This window comes from Ochotona curzoniae, unplaced genomic scaffold, assembly GCF_017591425.1.
Source record: "Ochotona curzoniae isolate NIBS_2020 unplaced genomic scaffold, NIBS_Ocur_1.0 patch75, whole genome shotgun sequence".
NCBI classification, from domain to species: domain Eukaryota; kingdom Metazoa; phylum Chordata; class Mammalia; order Lagomorpha; family Ochotonidae; genus Ochotona; species Ochotona curzoniae.
Genome location: NW_024467056.1, coordinates 206,939 through 230,178, shown reverse-complemented (window position 1 = coordinate 230,178; position 23,240 = coordinate 206,939). Strand labels below are relative to the sequence as shown.

At 54.6% G+C, this 23,240-nt stretch overlaps 1 protein-coding gene across 1 annotated transcript; it reads right to left on the bottom strand.

The window, feature by feature from the left end:
* Nucleotides 1-6,232: 6,232 nt before the first annotated feature.
* LOC121168188 (tyrosine-protein kinase receptor TYRO3) lies at nucleotides 6,233-22,952 on the bottom strand. The gene is made up of 19 exons (XM_040998071.1): nucleotides 22,772-22,952; nucleotides 20,916-21,099; nucleotides 20,603-20,703; nucleotides 19,779-19,949; nucleotides 18,325-18,411; nucleotides 17,499-17,614; nucleotides 15,495-15,672; nucleotides 14,779-14,924; nucleotides 14,275-14,419; nucleotides 13,915-14,044; nucleotides 13,716-13,816; nucleotides 13,066-13,161; nucleotides 12,656-12,736; nucleotides 12,173-12,265; nucleotides 11,649-11,770; nucleotides 11,187-11,296; nucleotides 10,853-11,012; nucleotides 10,526-10,662; nucleotides 6,233-7,650 (listed from the first exon to the last, which is right to left on the bottom strand). The coding sequence occupies exons 1-19, from the start codon at nucleotides 22,911-22,913 to the stop codon at nucleotides 7,272-7,274; spliced, it is 2,679 nt and encodes an 892-aa protein (XP_040854005.1). The 5' UTR covers nucleotides 22,914-22,952; the 3' UTR covers nucleotides 6,233-7,271.
* Between the last annotated feature and the right edge of the window lie 288 nt (nucleotides 22,953-23,240).

Sequence of the window (23,240 nt, the reverse complement as noted above, 5' to 3'; positions counted from 1 at the left end):
TCCCAACAGGGGCCTGGCATAGTGGCATAGTAGCTGAGGTCCTCGCCTTAAATGTGCCAGGATGCCATGCGAGCGCCAGTTCTAATCCCGGCAGCTTCTCTTCCCATCCAGCTCCCTGCTTGTGGCCTGGGAAAGCAGTCAAGGATGGCCCAAAGCCTTAAGACTCTGCACCCATGTGGGAGACCTGAAGGAAGTTCCTGGCTCCTGGCTTCAGATTGGCACAGTACCAGCCATTGCAGTCACTTGAGGAGTGAATCATTGGACAAAAGCTCTTCCTCTCTGTCTCTCCTCTCTGTATATCTGACTTTGTAATAAAAATAAAATAAATCTTAAAAGAAAAAAAGAATATTACTCTTCCAAACCTGCCTTACAAAGAATACTTAAAAATGCTCTCTTGACAGAGAAGAGAAATAGCACCCACCAAAACCAAGGACAAATGCAAAGAACATCCCAGTAAAATAACAGAAGAATAAATCAATTAATAGCCCATTGCTGGGCCCGGTGCAATAGCATAGTGGTCAAAGTCCTCACCTTGAATGCGCCGGGATCCCATATGGTCACTGGTTCTAATCCCTCGGCCCTGCTTCCCATCCAGCTCCCTGCTTGTGGCCTGGGAAAGCAGTCAAGGATGGCCCAAAGCCTTGGGACCCTGCACCCTCATGGGAGACCTGGAAGAAGTTCCTGGCTCCTGGCTTTGGATCAGCGCAACACCAGCCGTTGCAGTTGCTTGGGGAGTGAATCATTGGACAGAATATCTTCCTCTCTGTCTTTCCTCCTCCCTGTATATCTGACTTTGCAATTAAAAATAAAATAAATCTTTAAAAAAGATTTATTTTATTTTTATTGGAAAGGTGGATATACAGAGAGGAGAGACAGAGAGGAAGATCTTCCGTCCGATGATTCACTCCCCAAGTGAGCGCAACAGTCGATGCTATGCCGATCCAAAGCCAGGAGCCTCTTCCGGGTCTCCACACGGGTGCAGGGTCCCAAAGCTTTGGGCTGTCCTCGACTGCCTTCCTGGGCCACAGGCAGGGAGCTGGATGGGAAGCGGGGCCGCCGGGATTAGAACCGGCGCTCATATGGGATCCTGGGTGTGCAAGGCAAGGACCTTAACCACTGTGCCACTGCGCCGGGCCCATTAAAAATAAAATAAATCTTAAAAAATATATATGGGTCTGCTGTATGCAAATAGATACTTGCATGATACACTGTAGCCAACATCTGGTTTTTCTGAAGGTCTTGCTGCTGTCAGGTGTGCTGCACTAGCCCCATCTTCACTGTAGTCAACACATTTCACCTGTAAATAAATGCGGGACATTTGAAAAAAAAAAAAAGATGATTCTGGCACATTGGCTCAATGGCTCAATTGGTTAATCCCCTTGCTAAGTGCCAGAATCCTATATGGGCACCAGTTCATGTCCCAGCTGTTCCACTTCCCACCCAACTCCCTGCTTGTGGCCTGGGAAAGCAACCAGGATGGCCCAAAGCCTTGGGATCCTGCACCAGTGTGGGAGACCCGGAAGAATTTCTTGCCTCCTGGCTTCAGAACAGCCCACCTCTGCCCCCTGTGACCATTTAGAGAGTAAATCAGCAGATGGAAGATCTCTCTCTCTGCCTGTCTCTCTCTATAATTCTGCCTTTCAAATAAATAAGCAAATCCTAAAAAATAAAACGTCTGAAACATTTAGAACAATGTCCAGAGTATATGCCACCAGGTATTCATGTACATGTATTAATAAAAACAGCAAGGGCAGAAAACATGCATTATAACCTACCACTTATGCAAAAGAAAATAAATTTGTGAACAAAATGTTTCTTGAAAAATTTGCAATAAGGTCATAGTAGTTGCCTGTACAGAGAGGAACGAAGAGACCAGGTCAAGGTGATTTACTTTTGCTACCTACCTTTAGAATTTTTTTAAATTTAGTGTATATATTTACGATGTACTATTTTTATTGAAAAAACAGAGTTACAGAAAGAGGAGAGAGACAGATCATCCATATGCTAATTTAATCCCCAAATGGCTACAACAGCTAAAGCTGAACCAATCTGAAACCAGGAGCCAGGAGCTTCTTCTAGGTCTCCCACATGGGTGCAGGAACGCAAGGTGTTAAGCCATTCTCTGCTGCTTTTCTAGGTACATCAGCATGGAACTGGATCAAAAGTGGAATAACTTGGACTCGAATCGGTGCCCATATGGAAAGCTGGCACTACGGGTAGAGACTTTGCCTGTCATACTCACTGAAACCTTTGATTTCATGGGACATAATCCTGCTGCCTCAGCCTGTGGTACCCCGACCAGCAGCACTGGCATCACTGGGGACCTCATTAGGAAAGCAGGACTTCAGGCCCACCCCAGAATTGTGCCAAGACTCTCAGATGATGTGTCCTAGGCTGACATGTCCTCAGATGATTTATTTGTGAAGGAGAAGCACTGAGCTTCTGGAGACAATTTTAAAAGCACAACAAAGCGGAAACACCACTCTGCTCCTGCATCTTCTCTTTGATTCTCACCTCTCAAATGGTTGTGGTTAGATGATTCTCACAAGCATACTGCTGAGGGGAAGAAGCCAAACACAAATGATCCAGCCTCTGTGGCAGAGGTTCAGGGCATCCACAAGGAGCTCTGCTGGCCCACGACGGAAGTCCAGAGACTGGAGCTGGAGGGCAGATGCAGTGCCACAGCAAGTTACCAACCCCCTGCAAGGGCCTGCTTCCAGTCCCAACCCACCTGCTCTTTCAGTTTCCTCCTAAGTGTATGACCTAGGAGACAGCAGGTGATGGCTCAAGTATGTGGGTCCCCAACACCCACATAATTCCAGACTCGTGGCTTTGGCCTAGCTCTGTTCTGGTTGTTGTGGGCATTTGAAGAATAAAAGAATGAATGGATGGATTTCTGCCACCCACATGAGGGGCCTGGCCGGAGTTCTAGGCTCCTGGCTTTGGCTTGGTTCAGTCCTGGCCATTGCAGCCATGTGTGGAATGGATTAGCAGATAGAACTCTGAGTTCCAGAGAGAGAGAGACGGAGAGAGAGAAACAACAACAACAAAAGGAAAAACCACTTCCATTCGCTGACTCACTCCCCAAATGGCCACAATGGCTGGAGTTACACCCATCTGAGGCTCAATGCCAGCAGCCTCTTCCAGGTCTCCCACATGAGCACAGAGGAGCACACCATGCTCCACTGCTTTCCCAGGTGATTACCTGGGAGCTGGATCAAAAGTGGAACAGCCAGGACTTGAATCGGCACCCATATGAGATGCTTGTGTTGAAGGCAGAGGATTAGCTTATACCACCACCACAGCAAACCATAAATCATTTATCCTTTTGGAAGTCAGAAATAATTTTGTTTCCTTTAAATTTAAAATCAAACAAACCTTATTTTAAAAAAACAAGAATGCTCTTTGAAATTCTATTATTTTCACTTACCTCAAACTTGCTGGGGTTTTGAGGAGGTTGAGGAGGTAATATGGCACCACACGTTAAACCACCACTTTTTTTTTTCAATACTTATCTATTTTATTGAAAAGTCAGATATACAGAGAGGAGAGTCAGAGAGGAAGATCTTCTATCCAATGATTCACTCCCCAAGTGACTGCAATGGCCAGAGCTGAGCCAACCCAAAGCCAGGAGCCAGGAGCCTCTTCCGGGTCTCCCATGCAGGTACAGGGTCCCAAAGCTTTGGGGTATCCTCGACTGCTTTCCTAGGCCACCAGCAAGGAGCTGGATGGGAAAGGAGGCTACCAGGACATGGAATCCTGACAGATGCAAGGCGAGGACTTTACCCACTAGGCTACAACACTGGGCCCTAAGCCATCACTTGTAATGCCAACACTCCATATCTGAGTGTTGGTACAAGTGCTGGCTGAATTTGCACTGCTCCACTTCTGATCTAACTCATGGCTAATGCACCTGGATATGTAGCAGCACATCAAGTCCTTGGGCCCCTGCCAACCACATGGGAGACCTGGACGGAATTCCTGGCTCCTGCCTTCTACTTGACCCAGCCCTGTCAGTAAAACTCTCTGTGTTTTCCTCTTTCTCTGTCACTCTGCTTTTCAAATAAATAAAACTAAGTTTTAAAAAAAGCTGCTGAGGGGAATGAGACTGAGTTGACAAAATTATTTACACTAATTTGATAAAGGGCTGTCACTTAAACAGGTTAGATTTTATCTCATACACCCATACCAGAACTCCTGCTCATTTTAAATACACACATCCCTTATTTTATTGATTTGAAGGTAGAGACAGAGATTCTCCACTGCTGGTTCACCCTCCAAGTAGATGCGATAGCCAGGAGTCTGGAACTTCATCTGATCCTTCCAAGTGGATGCAGGGACCCAAGCACTTGGGCTATGTTCAGCTTTCCCAGGCACATTAGCAGGGAACTGGATTGGAAGAAGAGTAGCTGAGACTTGAATTAGTGTGCTTATGGGACACCAGCATTGAAAAGTGGTGGCTTAACTTGCTCTGCCACAGCACTGGCCTCCAAAATTCTAGTTATTTTTAAGTGTCTATTGTTGGGCCTGTCATGGTAGCCTAGTGGCTAAAGTCCTAGCCTTGAATGTGTCAGGATCCCATATGGTGCCAGTTCTAATCCTGGTGTCCCGCTTCCCATCTAGCTCCCTGTTTGTGGCCTGGGAAAGCAGTCAAGGGCAGCTCAAAGCCTTGGGACCCTGCATCCACATGGGAGACCCAGAAGAGTCTCCTGGCTCCTGGCTTCGGATCAGCTCAGCACTGGCTATTGCAGCCACTTGGGGAGTGAATCAACAATTGAAAGATCTGTCTGTCTCTCCTTCTCCCTGTATATCTGACTTTGCAATAAATAAATAAATCGATAGATAGACAAATAAATAAATGACTGTGGTTAATTTGCTTTTACCCAAAATATTAAGTGAGCACAATGGAGTTTCCAGGTGCTTCCAGTGTTGGGAGCCAGGAAGCACGGAGCGGCTCAGGCTTGTCACTGACAGGTTCCCACCTAAATCTGCCACTCTAGCTAAAGCCGTGTAGCTTTGGCCACCTCTTCCGTAACTCTGCCTTTCAAATAAAAATAAATCTTTAAAGAAAAAAAAAAAAGGACAACTCTCCTCAAGCTATTTCCCAGATAATCACCACCTGCAGCTAAAGCTGATCACTGCCAACAAATTCAGGAAGCTGCTTGCCTACAAGTGAACTCAGGCCTCAGATCGACGTGGGAACTAGAACGTGGAACCCAGCAACAGGTTTGTCCGGATATTCACTTTCACGAGTGCCCGCCCATTTTATTGCTCTCAGCCAGCAGTCAAGGCCATGCCCTTTCCTAGTCTTCCTAGCCCTCTCGGAGGCTGGCGTGGTTCTCATGCTGCCTCCAGCAGGCTCCCACAAGCTTGCTCACAAACCTGCCAAATACTCAGGTGGAAACAGTTGGGAGCAAACCCCAAGCTCTCACCTCTTCTTAAACTATTTATTTATTTGCACATACTTGAAAGGCAGAGTGACAAGCAGATCTTCCACTCTCTGGTTCATGCCGTAAACATCCACAAACATCCACAGGTCCGGGTCAGGTCAAAGCCGGAAGCTCAGAATTCCACTGGGGCTCCACGGGTCTACATATTTGGGCCATCATCACCCGCTGCCCCCCCAGGGTGTGCAGGAGCAGGAAGGGGAGCATGGGATTCAGGCCTCAAAGCGCTGGTTTAACCCACTCAGCCCCAACACCTGCTGCTGACCTGTCCTCTTCAGCCAGCTTCCCATCTTTCTCGCCCTTTACTCCCAGACATGGCATTTCTGGCCCAGGCAAGAACAAAAAGGTAAGGAATAAAATTTCTACGTGCAGGAAAGGTCTGAGAGAAGACAGCCATGACAGCCTGTTCCAAAATGAAGATCCAGTGTCTCAAAACATTTGCACTTGCCAAACAACAGCCATAGCTATCTCTGGGTCGGGGGGCTAGAGGTAACTGACAGTTTTTCTTTCTTTTTGCGTGTTCCCATTTGCCGACAGTGAATATGGGTCATCTTTCAGAAGATTCACTGGGATCTTATGTCATTACAAAAGCACTCAGCTCACTGCAGAAGACTCAGGAAATGCAAAGGAAGAAAGTCCCCTTAATCGCATCATAGAAAGGTAACAGCTGTTAACATTTGGGCATATGTCTTTCCAGACTTTTCCCTATGCCGAGATGCTTCTTTTTTGTGATCTGGGAAAAAATAAAAAAGTAATCATCTCAAGAGACAAAGCCTTGGTTCTTTAGTGTTCAATTTTATTTCTGTTTTTGAACAGCAACTGACAGCTTGGAAATGTCCCTAACGGCAAGGACCCACCCCATGCATCCCAGCAGGCTCTCCTAGACTGGCCTGGGGTCCAGACTGCAGTCCCTCCCTCCTCCCCCACACCAGCTATCAGGCCTGTGTTCCCTCCAGAGACAGGGACAGAAAAGTCTCCCATTGTTTGGGAAGCTGGGGCTGAGGGCCACTGCGTGGAAGGGTCGGGCTCACACACAGCTGCCTTTGTTAGTCATGGGACGCCTGGGGATTCAGTGGCATGCTCAGACTGGGGCAGGGCACAGAGGAGCACCTCCACAAGGCTGGGGCCCCCCTCATGGCCAGGCCAGCCCCCCAGTACGCTTCCTCATACTGGGCTCATTGCACTGCTGCTAGAAGATGGCCACCGGAGAACCTGTGCTGCTCACCATGCCTCATTGAGACCCAGCAGCTCCATGCAAGCCCCCGACCCCACCAGAGCCTAGGCAGAGCCATGAGGTTGAGTCCTGTCAGTATCCACTGTCTCCCACCATGGGCTTGGGACACGTCTGTGCTAATCCCCGTCCACTCACAGAAGAGTACAGGGCATCTTTTAACTCAGGGAGACAGACCTGACCAGACCATTGAAAGTTTAAGTGTGGGCATGCCAGGCCCCCAGCCTAGTGTCACACACCACCTCAGCAGGGACAGCTCATCTGGGAGGGAAGGGATCCACAGAGCCCTGACCCTCCCCACGTGGTCTGCCACACCAACAGTAACCATAGAGACATCACCACTATCTCCACCACTGCCAGCCACCTGAGTTCAAAACACCAGGCCAAAGCCTAAACTGCTGCCAGGTTGGCCCAGAGTGGTTGCAGGAAGAACTGGGATTGGGCAGTGTGGTCAGTCCAGGCTTCTAGCATAGCTCAGGAGGACTTCCACAGGAGCCTCCACACCTCGCTGCTGCCTGGGTTGGGTCAGGCGGGACTCAGGCAGCCAGCACAGCAGCCGGCCAGATGGCCCCAAATGCCCTCTCTTTGTGGGGCTAACAGGTACTGTGGGGCAGCAGCCCTTGCTGCAGCAGCAGGAGCCTCTGGGCTTCATTAATGGGACTCTCAGGCTGCTGCTGCACCTGCCCAGGAGGCTCGTCCAGCCCTCCAGGGCTAATGATGTACCGATAGTCACTGGTGGTGGCGCCCCCCGCAGCCCTCAGGCCACTGCCCTCCTCGGCCTCCCCACTGGGCAGCTCCAGGCTGCAGCCCTCAGCCGGCTCCTGGGTTCTTTGCAGATTGATGTACAAGGGGTCCTGGCTGGCAGACAACACGGACAGGTGACCCAGAATGGTCTCCAGCTCCATCCGCAGGCAGGTGAAACTTGGGCGGTGCTTGGGGTCGGCACTCCAGCACTGGTACATGAGCTCATATCTGGGGATGGGTGAGGTAGGGGAGCAGAGAAACATGAGGGGAGGTAATGGCCCTTTGCCCCCAAATCTGAGGCCCCCAAATCGCTCAGCACAGGGGTTTTTAAAAAGTTTACCTAAGGTCCTCATGGCCAGGGTTTTACCACACAGTAGGCCCTGTTCTGAGCACTTAACCATGCAACATCATCCCCACACCCACCCTACAAAATAACCCAGACACTGAACGGGGCTCGCACAGGTGCAACATGACAGAGCCAGGACTGAAAACTGGGCGGATGGCTCCAAGCTCAAGTCTGGGCTCAGACTCGGGGTGTCTCTGTCTTGCAGAACACAGCCTGAGCCACTGCAACTTGTGTCGGATGTATGTGAGCATCCACTCTGTAGCCTAAATCCTCTCAAGGCGGCATCCACTCAGGCAGCCTGAAATCCTGGCTGTTCTTGGACACGTTTAGGAATCTGAGAAAAGCTTCCAGCTCTCCTTCCCTGACCAAAAAAAAAAAAAAAAGCCCCCCTCCCCTTTTTTTTACATACTGTTTCAGGAGACTTACAGATTCCCTGCAGCCTATCACTGTTCCCAAGCAATGACTCAGTCTGAACAAGAAACACCAAATCATAAAAGCTAATAGGAAGGGGCTGAGACAAAGTCCAGCCTGTGACAAAAGCCACATGCACTGCCTCACATGCCAACCCTCCTGACAGGGTCCCCAGCAGCAGCAAGACTCCTGCCAGACACCAGGGAGACCGTGGGAATGGCTGGGAGCTGCAGGGACATGCCAGGCCAGGACACATTCCCAAGGCTACGCTGGGAGCCAACTGGCACCTGTCCACCAGGCTGCCTGGGAGGAGGCCAGCACCCGGCCACCCTCCATCGCCAGCACCAGCTCCAGGCTAGAAGGAGGCTGCGCCAGGCCCTCTGCAGCTCCGGAGGAGGGCTGAGGCAGGCTGAAGCCAGGGCATGGGGTGAGCTTCCTGTCCCACTGGCCCCTGCTGCTGCTGAGTAATTAGGAGGGGCAGGGCCTGATTCTTTTGCTGGCATTTCCTTCCTGCGTGCAGGGAGTCAACCACAGTCCAGGCTCAGGGTGTTCCAGAGCCACCATGCTGCAGGATGCTCCACTCATCTCCCTGTTGGTGGCCTTGACCCTCTGGAAGCCCAGCCCTACAGCAACAGAACAGGTCCTTTTCTGGAACTTCATAGGCACCCTCTCTGGGTACCAGCAGAGAGTCCCCTACTGGGAGAGAGGGGAGAGGTGCAACCAGATCATGACGCACCTCAGCTGGTGTGTGGGTGAGGAGCAGGTTCTCCAGGAGCCCAGGACTCTGGCCTCAAACCCCAGCCCATGGGCCAGCATGATGGTTTAACTGGCTAATCCTCAGCCTGCAAGCACTGGCAATACCACACGGGTATCAGTTCATGTTCCAACTGCTTTACTTCCCATCCATCTCTCTACTTGTAACATGACAAAGCAGTGGAGGATGACCCAAACAATTGGAACCTTGTACCCACATGGGAGACCCAGATGAGGCTCAAGGCTCCTGGCTTTGGATCAGCTCAGCGCTGGCCATTGCAGCTATTTGGGCAGTGAACCAGTAGATGAAAGAGTTTTCTCTTTGTCTCTCCTTCTCTGTGTAACTATGCTTTTACAGATAAACCTTTTTTTAAAAAGAATTATTTATTTTTATTGCAAAGTCAGATATACAGAGAGGAAGAGATTCCGTCCGATGATTCACTCCCCAAGTGACCGCAATGGCCAGTGCTGAGCTGATCTGAAGTCAGGAGCCAGAAATCTCCTCCAGGTCTCCCACACGGGTGCAGGGTCCCAAGGCTTTGGGCCTTCCTCGACTGCTTTCCCAGGCCACGAGGAGGAAGCTGGATGGAAAGTGGAGCCGATGGGATTAGAACCAGTGCCCACATGGGATCCTGGCGCGTTCAAGGCAAGGACTTTAGCTGCTAGGCCATGCCGCCGGGCCCTACAGATAAATCTTTTTTTAAAAAAATTGGGCCCAGAGCAATAGCCTAGTGGCTAAATCTTTGCCTTGCATTTTCAGGATTCCATATGGGCACTGGTTCGTATCCCGGCTGCTCCACTTCCCATCCAGCTCCCTGGTTGTGGCCCTGGGAAGCAGTACAAGATAGCCCAAAGCCTTGGGACCCAGCGACCACATGGGAGACCTGGAAGAGGCTCCTGGCTCCTGGCTTCAGCTTAGCTACAGCCATCACAGCCATTGCGGCCATCACAACCACTTGGGGAGTGAACTATGAATGAGAGATCTTTCTCCCTGTCTCTCCTCTCTGTAAATCTGCCATCTAATAAAACAACAAGAACAACAACAAAACCAGCTCATGCCCTCATGGCTGTGTGACCAGGCCAGCCCACCCTGCCTTGTCAATCCCACTCCCTCACCTCAGTCTCCTCAGCTAAAGATACTGGCCTGCCCCCTTGCAGTCCCACTCTGCCCTACCCTCAAGAGCAGGCTTCAGGTTGCAGGGAGGTAAACAGGTGTCGGGCGGGGGGCCCTTCCTCCCAGGACCTCTGCTTGTGAGGAGGCAGAGACCAAGGAAGGAGCCCCACTCCCTCACCTGTGCGCCACCTGTCCCCACACATTTGCCATCCCTGCGAAGGAAGGTACCCAGGGTGATGGAGAAGCTCACACTACTTGGTATTTGCTCACTGGGGAAAACAGACAGAAAAAGGCTGGAACAAGAAGGGGTGTAGGAAAAGAAAGCAAGGGGGCAGCAGAAGAACAAGGTGTAAGGTGTAGAGGTTAGTCTTCCTCAAGCAACAAAGGACATTCCTCCCCAAACATGGTCCCTGGGAGGTGGCCCAACAGCCCCAGTAGCGGGCCTTAGCCCAGTTGCCCGATGCCCTCCCAGCACTCACACGTCCTCTGTGCACTCCGGAGGCTGCTGCAGGCGGTTCCCGCCTATGAGGTAGTTGTAGATCTCCGCATTTTCAATGCCAGCATAAGGCGTCTGCCCACGAGTCATGATTTCCCACATGGTCACCCCAAAGGCCCACTGGAACAAAAGGGAGGTAGGAGGAAAGATGCCACATGACCTATCGAGCCAGACAGTCCCTTGGTCCTAAGACAAGACATCTTGGGGTGCAGGATGCCCCTAACTGGGCACTCAAAATCCAGGAGCAGAGGTGGCTGAGTCCCCAAGGTGAAACCTCTAGCTCCTGTACCAGCAGCCAGCTACTGCTCACCACATCACTGTGCACGGTATACAGGTTGTCAGCCAGACTCTCCAAAGCCAGCCACTTGACGGGCAACTTGGAGGCACAGCCCTGGCGATAGTAGTCCCCACTATAGATCTTCCGGGAGAGTCCAAAGTCAGCCACACACACGGTCATGTCTTCAGCCAGCCTGTGAGGGGTTGGAAGATGGGTTCAGCCTCCCCCCACGCTCAGAGCCTTACTAAAGTCAAGGCAACTTTGCTCTCAGGCTATCCCCATTCCAGGTAGGAGCTGACTGCCGGGTGCCTGCTCCTCCTGGCATTAGCTGCTGGTACCCACCACCTCACCACCCCGTGACTCCTACATGCAATTCCGAGCAGCCAGGTCTCGGTGGATGAAGTTCCGGGAACTCAGGTACTCCATGCCACAGGCGATGTCCACCATAAACCGGATCAGAGTCTGGAGGGGCAGGTTCTGCTGGGCAGACAGGGCCAATCAGGCCAGAGCTGCCCATCCTGCTGAAGCAGGATGATTGGGCTGCCCAGGCCAGAAATCCCTCAGAGCCAATGGAGGTACGGAAAAACAAGAGAGGGCTGGCCCAGGAGCCACGGCCAAATTCCCCAGCCAGGCATTCCCCAAGTATCTTCTTGCAGAAAGGGACTCAGGCAGGGCGCTGAGTTCCAGCATGGCTTTGTAAGAGAACAGGAAGCTTGTAAACTTCAACAGAGTCAGACCCAGAGCTCTCTCCCCCCGCCCCCCCCGCACTACCTCCTCTCCAGCCAGGCCCAAGCCCTCCAGGCTCCTCACACTACATGTGGGCACTCACAAAGGGATTCTCCCCGATGCGGGAGGCGAGCAGGAAGGCATGCAGGTCCCCGTGCTTCATGAAGGGCAGGATGACCATGGGGATGGGCAGGCGTCCTTTGGCCCTGCTCCGAAGGCTCACCCCTAGGGACAAGGCATGGTCAGAAGCCAGACACATCCGGGTATCTGCTTGAGATCTGGCCTGCCTGGCCTCACCTCAGGCCCATTTTCTGCTGCCTACATCCGTGGAGCTATCTGGGAGAGCTCTGGCTGCTCCCAGATCCCCGGGGCATCATGTTCGTCCCTTCCCCACCCTCCTCCTCCGCTGTCCACAGAAGCAGTCTTCTCGTGCACCCTGTGGGGCAGGGACTACAAAGCCACCACCTCACCTGGAGCATAGCCAGATTTCAGCCAGGACCCTGCCTGCTGGTTTGCTTACTTTAGCAGGGCAATCCACACTTCTCTCCTGCAGGCTGTTCCTTCTCCCTCGGCCTGGAGCCTGCTTCTGGCCTTATTCTGTCTCTGCCTTCCCTGAAAGCAGCTCACCGACAAGTTTGGCCACGTGTGGATGGTCAAACTCCTTCATGCAAGCTGCTTCCTTGAGGAATTCTTCGATGTCACTGGACGCAATGATGTCAGCTGAGGAAGGAGGAAGGGGGAGAGAGAGGGAGGGAGCTGTGCACCCAGCTCTGACCCCAAACCCTTATGTTCTCTCCTCTGGATGGGTGAAGCTTGCTAGGGGGTCCAGGAAGCAGTCCAGCCCTGAGCAGGAACACTGCTAGCTGGAATGTCTCCACTGATTAATGATGCTCTCCCTCAGTTTGGACAGTGCCCTAAACCCCACTCAGGGAGGAGGGTCTCTGCTGACAACCAGAGCTGGAATGTGAGCCATGTGGGGGCTGATGCTCATGAATTATTCACAAGGTCCAGACATTGTCCCAGGTGGTGCTGTGGCAGAGCACTCTCATCCTGGCCTTCCTGGCCCTCCTGGCGGTGCTGTCACCCCAGGATGGCTGGGCGGCGGCTCACCTTTCAGCATCTTCACAGCCACTTTCACTAAGGAGCCGTCTTCCTGCTTCAGCTGCGCCTCCCGCACTGAACCAAACTCTCCTAGGAAACGACCCAAATGAGGGGGAGTCTCCTTGGCTTCCAGCTCTTCCTCCTCCCTAGCTTGCTTCCCAGGCCATCTTCCATGGGAACACAAAAATCATCAGAGCCTAGGGTCCCTGGAAGAAGCTCCCTCGCCCCTCGCCAAAGCAGAGTGCAAGGAGCAGCTTCTCAGCCTTCCCTGGCCCGGCCCCAGCTCCCTCCTCCCCAGCCCCGCCATTACCTTACTGAAAACATCCCAGATTCAGCAATTTGCAAAGCACATGTGGCTTGTGGGAGCTGACCCAAATGCACACCTTCCTAGCAACAGGGAACGGCCAAGGCCCGCGTACCTTTGCCCAGCATGCGGCCCAGGGTGAACTGCTGCTCGGGGATAAGCACATCCTCCAGTCTGTCCTTAAGCTCATCGCTGATGCCCAGGCTGTCCACTGCAGCAGGAGGCAGGAGGGAGAGGGAGCCTGTGGGTCTCCATCTAAATGCTAATCTGCCTTTTTCTTTTTTTCACTTTTTCCTTCCTTGGTTCCTTCCTTCCTTTCTACTTTTCTTTCTTTCTCTTTTTAATGCTCCTTTACTATCTTCATCTAGTTGAAAGACAGAGCAATGGAGAGGCCTTCCATGTGATGATTCACTCCCTAGATGCCCACAACAGACAAGATTGAACCAGGCAGAAGCCAACAGACTGAAATTCCGTCTTGGTCTCCCACATAGGCAGCAGGTCCCATGAGCCATCTGCTGCCTCATCAAGGAGCTGGGCTGGAAGTGAAGTATCAGAATTTGAACCAGCATTAGAATACAGGGATATAGTTTGTTCCAAGTGGCAGCCAAACATGCTATACCACAACACCTCAGACACTGCCTGGGATTGCCCTGGGTTTAGTGCTATGGGTCAAATTAGTGAACCTATAAAAAGGGAGGACATCAGAGACTGAGATGGCATGTCACATCAACACCTCCCCTCCCCCAACAACCCCCCATCACTCACGTGTGGCCTCAATGCGCTCTGGCCTCTCTCGATTGAAGGACCTGGCTGCCCGGAAATGAATGGCTGGCTCCCCACTGGCTACAACGCTGTCAAAGGCTTGCCTGCATGGAATCCCAGGTCACAGGCTCAGTGGCAAGATCTTGTGCTCCCACCCACCTTTCCCTTCATGTGTCTGCCCCCCATCCACTGCTCCACTTACCCAAATCGTGTCTCCTTCCGCCTCTTCCGAAGCAGGATAAGGGCCAGCGCAGCAGCCGTCACCAGGGCTGTGAGCACACCCAGGACCACAGGCACCCAGGATGTGCGGCTATGTGGAGGGCCCTGCCGGCCTGCGGGAGGGAGGGCCAGTGACTTGAGCCAGGATGACACCTAGTGATCCCGTGCAGTCAAGGAGTTCCCCTGTCAAGACCCCTAGGGTCCCCACCTGGGCAGTAACAGGCCCTCACGGTTTGGCCAAGGATTTCTATGAGGAGGGAGGATGCTACCAACTTTCTCTCACCAGTCCAGTCTGCCCTTGAGGTTCCCCATCTCTCCCCATTTCCCCCCAGGTCTCACCTACCTGCATGGTCATGAGACGGGACCACCAGTGGCCGGCTCCAGGGTCCGTAGCCTATTGCATTGGAGGCGCACACGCGAGCAATCAGGTCCTTCTGGGGATCCCAGCCTGTCAAATTGACCCTGGTTCCCTCCACGGTAAGCTCCTCCTGTGGCCAGGGAAAGTCCCCACCCCAGGGGACACAGAGTGTAAGTCAGCCTTGAGGCATCGTGGGGCCCTGGGGCTGTAGGAATACAACCTTCTGAGAGTCATCACTTCCAGGAGAATCCTCCCTGACACAAACAAAACTCTGGTCCCAGAGGGTGCAGGTGGGGGAGGGGAGGGGATTGCCTTCCCCCTCCCCCAGAGAGTGCAGGAATGCACTTCCTGCTTCTCAGACAACACAGCCATGGGGCACAACCCCAAGGCAATCTGAAAGATAATCCCAGGAGGAGGGACAGGAGGGGGAGGAGTGCATTCCAGGGGCAAAGAGAAGCCTAAGCGCTTGGCAGAGTTTGGTTCCCTTACCTGGGTTCCATTGTCTTGAACCCAAAACAGTTTATAGGGTCCCAAGGGAGCTTCCGAAGGGCCCTTGAGAATCACTTCTTCCCACTCGAGGATGAGACTGGAGTCCGTGCGGATGGCATGGAGGTTCTGGGGGGCGGTGGATGGGGCTGTTCCCAGAAAGAAAGTTGTCTGCCCCTTCCAGCCACTACTGTCACTTCCCAAGTGACCAATCTTGCAGCCAGAGATTGGGGGGTGGGCAGGGTGAGCTCTCACCCACCATACTGGGCAGGAGGCATGGGCAACACCCCAGTTCCTCATCACCATGGTTACTGCCTCTGCCTCTCCCTGACCACCCCCAAACACTGCCAGAAAACTCCAAGCAAGTTTTATAGTTCTCTGCCACAGCTTCTCCAGGTGTTAATGCTCCCCAGCCACCCCTCCCAATCCGCCATTTCCAAGGCCTCCCACTTATCGTCCAGACCCCCACTCTGCTCTCTCTGTTTGGAGGGCCCTTCCTTCATCACCACATTATCCCACCCACAAGATGCAGTCAGTAAGTAGCACTTTAGAGCAGGCACCCAGTAAATGCTCACCAAAGGACCCACAATTCTCCCTTACTCCCTCAGGTAGCTGCTGTCCATAAACTCCACACCCAGGTCTAGCCCTGCCAGCCCCACACCAGTCCACACCAAATCCAAATCTAGGCCTGCCTGGCTCCTCTGCTCTGAGGGTCTTACCTAGGCCCTTCGTCCGAAAGGGCACCCAGTCTGCATAGGGAGAGGGTCCCAGGGCATTGGCACAGCGCACCCTGAGGCTATAGTTGGTGGCAGGGGCCAGGTCCCGCAGCAAGCAGGTAAAGGGTGGCACGGGAACCACAACGGCCAGGACCTCCCAGTCTCCCGGGGCCTGTGTCACCTATAGACAAGCAAAGGATAAAGGCTGAAGGACAAGAGGGGTCCTGGGACCCACAAGATGGATGAGAGGAGGTCCAGGCTGGGCATGAGAGCTTGAAAGGATGCCAACCCCTGGACCGCCCTCTCTCCCTCCTGCCTCTGCCCCAGTCATACACATTGCACACCTCTAGGTCTTTCCTCATCTACCCCAGAGAAGTCCTCTTGCCTCATTGTGCTTGGTGTGTAACCATGGAGAGCACTCTGCACTTCTGGTAATTGTTTACACTCTGACTCGCATTCCTGGAGCCAGGAGGAGCTAGTGCTTCACTCTACCATCGGGAATTCAGCATGCTGGACACCCATATGCTACTGTGCAGCTGAGTGCTGGAACCCTATAAGCCAGTGAACCACTCATCTCCCCAATAGGTCTCAATACTTGGACAAAGAAACTTTCACAACAACCTGGAACGTGTTAGCATTTATCATTCCCCAAATCCTTGGAGTTTCAAGTTAGAATGTGGTAGTCCCACCCAGGGGCCTCCAACCTGGCAGGCCTCACACACACAGGTATGAGCAATGCTCACTGCAACCCCAAGCCTCGTGCCCATTCCCCCTCCCCCACCCCCTGCAGATAGATGCCCCTTAGAAGCAGCCAGCCTTGGGAGGAGGCAGCCCCTACAGGCCTTGGAGGCCCACTTGGTCCTACTGGGCAAGAGGACCTGACCAGCCAGAGCACCAAGGGGCACAGGCCTGTCCCCTTGGTCCTGAAGAGCTCTGCCTAAGGCTCACAGGGGAGGCCAAGGGAGAAGAGGTCTTGTAAATGATGCTCTTGCTGTGCCCAAGGCAACTGCCTGACAGTTTTGAAAGACACTAAATGCCTGCTTAGGGGCTGGTGTGGTGGCTTTTTGGACTAATACTCTGCCTTGCAGTGTCAGCATCCGGGGTACTGCTTCATGACCCAGCTGCCCCACTTGTGATTCAGCTCCCTGCTTATGGCCTGGGAGAGCAGTGGAGTAGTCTAAGTCCTTGAGCCCCTGCATCCACATGGGAGACTTTGAGGGGATTCTTGCCTCCTGGCTTCGGATCAACTCAGCTCTGGCCATTGCAACTATTTGGGGATTGAACTAATGTCTTTCTCTGTCTCCTCTCTGTAAATCTGGCTTTCAAATAAAAATAAATACATCTTGAAAAACAAATGAAAAGGGCCTGGTGAGGTAGCCTACGGGCTAAAGTCCTTGCCTAGTATATGCTGGGACCTCACATGGGTGCCAATTCTAATCTTGATGGCTCTGCTTCCCATCTAGCTCCCTGCTTGTGGCCTGGGAAAGCAATTGAGGAGGGCCCAAGTTCTTGGGATCCTATACCCAGGTGGGAGATCTAGAAGAAGCTCCTGGCTTTGGATCAGCGGCTCTGGCTGCTGCAACCAGTGAGTGAATCAGTGCACAGAAGATCTTCCTCTCTGTTTCTCCTCCTCTCTGTGTATCTCACTTTCCAATAAAAATAAATAAATCTTAAAAAAAAAAAAAAAGATGAAAAACACCTGCTTGGCATACAGCCTGCCCTAACCTCATGTTGTCCACCTTGCCTAGCTTTTCCACTGTAGAGATCCTGGAACCTCTCCTGGGCCTCTGGTTCCCTTTGGCTTAGGATAGGGGTGGGGTTATGAGAATGAGACACAAGAAAGCCTCCTCCAGGCAGCCCAAATCTGCTCTAGCAATCTGCTCTGCAGCCTAGAGAATGCGCCAGTTTTGCAATCACACAGTTGCCAGAGCACACTGGGACATACTGGACAGTGGCCGAGTTCTTTCTGCTAACAAGCAGCGCCTGAACACGTCATCAAGTGCCTACCTGGACTGTGCAGGACTGGATGAGGGCTCGGCCGTCGGCACCCGGCACCCAGGCCACACTGGCGTTGCTGCTGGAGAGCTTCGTCACTGTGACGTTGAAGGGGGCTGCAGGCAGTGCTGCATGCAGGGACTCAGAGTTAGTGCCAGGATGGGTAGGAAAGGAGGGAGCAAGGGATATGGGAGCCAAGCCTGGAGTCCCTCTCCAGAGCCTAGGACACTCTCAGCCAAAAGATGGCCACCTGGCTCACCCAGGGACATGGCGCGGACACAAACCCAGCAACCAGGGGTGAACGGCTGCTCAATGCTTGGGAGAGTGCCCAGGCTGTGCAGAAGGGTCACCTTTGTGTGAATCGGGAGCCCTGGCTGACCGAGGAAGGAGAGCGTGTACACACGGGGGTGGTACCTGGGGCCTTGGGAGACACAAACAAAACAGGCAGCTGCCCCTGCAGCCATAGCCAAGCTCCTGCCGCACCGGCTTCCTTTCTCTTCCCTCTCCCTCTGCACATCCGCCCTTTGGGGCTGTTTCTCCCCGCCTCCACCTCCCCCCCACACCGTGCCCCCGCTCCAGGGAGTTGTGCGGGAGCCCTGACCATCGCCTGCTGGTCCCTCCCAAGGATCTGCTTAGTGATGGGAAATCTGCTGTGACGTCAGGCTTCTATTCTCATCTCAGCCACGGCAGGGTCTCAGGTGCTCCCACCGGCAACTGGGAGCTGTGCCAATTAACCCCTCAGCCTGACAATCCCAGCAGGATGGAGGGGAGCTGGGCCACCAAATCACTTCACAGTGAAAATCGCCCCAGCCCCAAGCCACCCCCCCAACCCTCCTACCTTGAATGAAAATAGTGGCTGGCCGAGAAAAGGCCAGACCTTTGATGTTTTGGGCTTCGCAGGAAAATACGGTGCTCTGGGTCACCCCTGGGGGCCAGAAAAGCTCCAGTCACCAGGGCCCCGTGCAGCAACAGCCACTCAGTATGCATGGGGGAGGGGGAAAGAGGGCCACAGGTACAATCCAAAAGTCCCTCACTCCAGCCAAAGGAGGGAAAGGGTTAGGGTAGGGGTGGGGGCTGGTAGAACCAAAAGGGACCCTGGACTCTAATGAGCCTGCCTGGGCCTCTATTTTCCCATCTCTGAAATGGGAGAACCGTGGGAACCAGGTATGCAATAAAGCACTGGAGAAATGTTGCACCCCGCCCTACTTCCACAGACAGCACCAGGCCACCTCCTCTGCAGCTAGGCTTGCTGGGGGGCCCTGTGGCTGCTGTGTCTGCAGTGCCTTTGCAGGCCCTTGCTCTGCACTCCTTCAACACGTGTCCTTCCTCCCCCTTTCCTGTAAGATGCAGCTTTTACGAAGTGAGGGGCAACAGGCTTCTCTCTGTTTTCTCCAGCCCCTGGTGGTACCCAGCACTGTACTGTGCAGACAGGTTGTTCCGTGTGCACTCACTACCACCCTGGCTGCACCTCTGCGGAGGGGAGAACTCCTTTCTCAGCTACTTCCAACGCAGGCGGGCGGCACAGGACCCTCTCTCCACCCACCGCCCACCTCTTCTGCGGATTCCCACAGAGTCCCAGCCTCTCCCCTCCTACCTTCCAGGCCCAGCCCCCGGCATGGACTCCCTGTCTTTCTCACCGGGTTCAAGGTGCAGCTGGCTTTGCTAAGAGGTAAGCAAGCCTCCCCAGCATGGGACCCATGAGCCCACTGAGACTCCTGGGGCCTGGTGGGCGTGCAGGTGTATTGACCAGGAGCTAACAGCTGTTTGGGAAGACATCTGGAGACTACCAGAAAGGGCCTTGAGGGGAGGAGGTCCCTGTATTTCAATGCCACCCCCGTCCTCTCCCTTTCGGGTGTCTGCCAGACACTCCTGCTGAGCTCTGCGTGGGCTGGTTTCTGGCTCCTTCCCTTGGGAGGGGTTGGGGGCTGGGTGGTTAGGTGCCCCTGGCCTTACACAATTCATCTCTCAGGGCCAGCTGCTGTGCCTGGCGCAGGGGTCCTGGGCTGCTGAGAATGGAGAAAGGCAGCCTCAGCACCCTTCATGTATACATGCACACAGCACACACACAGCAGGACCACTACTAATCAGCCCACTCAGGCAGCCCAGCACATCCAGCTAACCAGCTCAGTGCTGTGGGGCTCACGCACCCCAGGTAGTACCAGGGGGTTTGTTCCAGGCACTGGCCATGACCAACTTAGGCATTTAGGGTGATTCAAGCCGTGCTTGCCTCACCACCCTCAGGTACCCACCTCATGCCCTGCCTGAAGCCTTCTCCCTGAGCCTGCTGCTCACCTGTCACATTTAAAATGGAGGGAGAGGGAACAGGGCCCCCGACCTTTGTATGTTCTCTCCACCAGAAAATGGTGACGGGTTCAGGGGGGCCCACAGCCTCGCAAAAGAGTTGGAAAGAGGCATTGGGTGGCACTGCCAGATCTTTTGGCTCCACAGTGAAAAATGGCACACCTGGAAAGAGAGAGAGCAGTGGGGAGTGAGCTTCCTACTGCCCGGCTAAAGGCCCACAGCAGTATGCCACAGGCAGACAGCGTTTGGGGAGAGAAGTGGGGAGGGAGCGTGCTTCTCTACCTCTCTGCCTAAGCCTCCCCTTTCACACTCCCCCCTCAGGCATATCAGATTCTTCTGGCAACCCCCACTCCCTTCCCAGACCTGTTCTGACAGCCCTTTAAAGAAAGGGGAGGGGGCTGGGAGGGGGCCTGAGGGAGGGCCTAAGGGAGGGAGGAAGGCTTTAGCTCTGGGGTCAGGGCCCTTTTGTTACTTTCTTAGTCACTTTGTTTTCCTGGGCTGAACAGCTCTGAGCTCCCACAGCTGCGAGCTTTCCACCCCTCCTCCTGCTGGCAGGGGCCACTTGGCGCAACAGTGTCCAGGCCCAGATGGGTGCTAGAGGCTTATTGCTCTGCCAACTGAAGCAGACTGTAACCCTGCCCCCACCCCAGGATTATGGCTGCTAGTATGTCCTTAGTTCTCCAGGGTCTTGGGATGTCTGGGGTGCCACCTGAACCTGGCACAGGCAGTCCCCAGAGGGCCATGGTGGGGCAAGCTAGCCTGCACTGAGCTCTCCGCTATGGAGAACACCTGTCCCTGTGGCCCTGCCTCCTCACCTTCCACCGTGAGCCACACTTGCTGGGACATCTCCGTCTCTCCCTGGTCATACACCTGGCACCAGTAGTGACCCGCATCAGAGCGCTCCACTGACTTGAAGCTGTGGAAACAGGACCCTGAGCTTGCCTCCCACCATCCAGGGGAAACAACAGGACTTGGTGCTCAGCCGGCCCCCACGAAGGAAAGGTTCCACAAGTTATCAACTATAAATCCCTGCAGACCTCTGGAGCTCAGCACAACCTACTCCATTCTAAAGCCTGAGCCCCGACTGGCAACCACACACCCTTTCCTGCCCACCCCCCAGTCCTGCACCTGAGGAAGCTGACCCAGTGTCGATCATTTAACTGGATGAACACCTCGTCCAGGGTCTCAAGTGCAGCACCATCCTTCATCCAGTGGATGTCGGGGCTGTCCAATCCCTCCACGGTGCAGTTGAGTCTCACGGGCAGCCCCTGAGACACTGTCATTTTCACAGGGGCTCCCCAGAGCTTCAGATCTGCAGGAGGGAAGGGGAGAATGGGTCAGGCAGCTGGAGAGGCAGACTGTCTTGGGTAATGTCTCCCAATCTCTCCCAGAACATAAGCTTCCATGTCACAGGGCCAATTCTCAGCATGTCAGGGAGGATGACCAGGACCTGGGCTAGGACAAGACTCATGACAAGGACTGGCACCACTTCTTGTTACCACCGTCTTCCCCTCCCACCACCTCCACCTCTGTGCAAACCCCCTCTCCCCACCATGCCTCCATGATGGGCAACGTCAGTTCAGGCTCAGTCACCAAAGGGGGCTGTCCTCTGCCCCTGGGGCAGGCACCTGCCCTAGGAATGACTGCTACACCCAACTGGTGCAACAGGCTGCCTGTTCTCCACCCAAGGAGTCGGCGTAAACCCTGGGCTGGTGCCAGCACCTCCAACACCCCACTTTGCCAGATGAAGGAAGGCTGGAGAAGGGAAGGAGGGGGTGCTCTCCTCAAGTTGGGAACATATGGCTCCCAAACCACGTCAGATCAAACACATGGCAGCCTTCCTGGCAGCCACGGGCTCTATTAATACCTGCATGTGTTTAGGGGAAAGTGGGAGGCAAAGGAGAGGGGTGGGGCCCTACACAGGCAGCCCAAGACTCCAGAGCCACTGTCACATCAACAAGGGCCACCCTCTGGAACCCAGTTACTCCTCAAAACACAGGTACGTACATACACACACACACACACACACACATACACACACCCCTCCTGACTTTCTGGTAGAGGTGTAGATGAAGCAGCTGCAGAAGCTCAAATTCAGCACGGCCTCCTCCTGTCCTCTGCTGTGTGACTCTAGCTAAATTCCTAGGCTCTCTGAGCATCAGATGCACACATACCTCTTAGCTGATAAGTCCCTAGCACCTCCTTCTCGCATCTTCCCAGAGAGACCCACTCTGGTGGGGAATGCTGTCTTTAGAAAAGGTGCCAGACCCAATGCCTACTGCCCCAGCCTGCGTCCCTTCTCACCTCTTCCACGGTCTGGGTACCAAGTCACAGGATGAGGAGGGGACAGCCTTCACCCAGGAGTCCCAGGGGCGTGCATGCACTGACTGGGCAGAGCTGGGAGCTGCATGAAGCACCCGTGCCACCGGCAAAAGCCTCAGCAGCTCCGCAGGACTTCGGGCTAACCCCGCAGCAACCTTGCCCGGGCCCCTGCCCTTCCAGGGGAAGCTCCGAAGGCACCGGAACTTGAGTGTACCCAAACGGCTCTGTACCCTCGCAACCCCTGTATCTAAGTGGCATAGGATGTCCCTTGGGTGCTCACTCCCAGCCTCTGCTTTCCAAGTGGGACCTCTGCCCGCGGGCTGAGCAGAACAGGCGCTAGGGAGAGGACAGCAACAGCCAAGAACAGCGCGGCGGGAAAATCCAGTCCCCAGTCCCCCGGCTCTCCCTCTCATCCCAGCTGACCACACAGTGCACACCCCACTCGCCTCCCTCCCCTTGGCCAACAGAGCACTGGGCACCAGAAAGTTGGGGGTGGGGGCTCCGACCGCAGAGACCGCGAGGCCAGCCTCGGCGCCGCCTGGACCTCGGCCTTCAACCCTCGACCCTCACTCAGACCTGCGGCTCTCCCAGGCCCGGGTCTCCGAGTGCTAGCCGCGCCCCTTCGCAGCCCCCCCTCCCCGCTGCCCGGGCGAGCCCCTTACCCACGGCCGTGGACTCCGGGAGCAGCAGCGAGGCCAGACCTGCCAGCAGCAGCAGCAGCGGCGGCCACGGCAGTGGCGGCGGCGGTGGCAGCAGCGGCAGCGGCGGGAGTCCCGGCTGCCCCATGCTCCGCCTCAGCGCCATCGGCGGCGGCGGCGCACCATGCCGGGCCCGGCCCGCGAGCGAGGCAGAAGAAGGGAGGACGAAGGGGGAGGAGGAAGAGAGGGAGGGCCAGGGGAGGGGCCGGGGCTCGCCCGGGCGGAGAGAGCGCGCGAAGGGGGATGGGGGCGGCGTGGAGGGACCCGAGCCGGTCAGCCGCGCGGGGTGCCCGGGGCCGCTCCTGGGCCACCAAGCTCCTGCCTCTGCCGCCGCCGCCGCCGCTGATTCATGTTCTTCGCCGAGCCGCCGCCGCCTCCTCCCGGCCCGCCCGCACCCCGAACTCGTACCGCCCCCCCGCGGAACCCAGGGGCC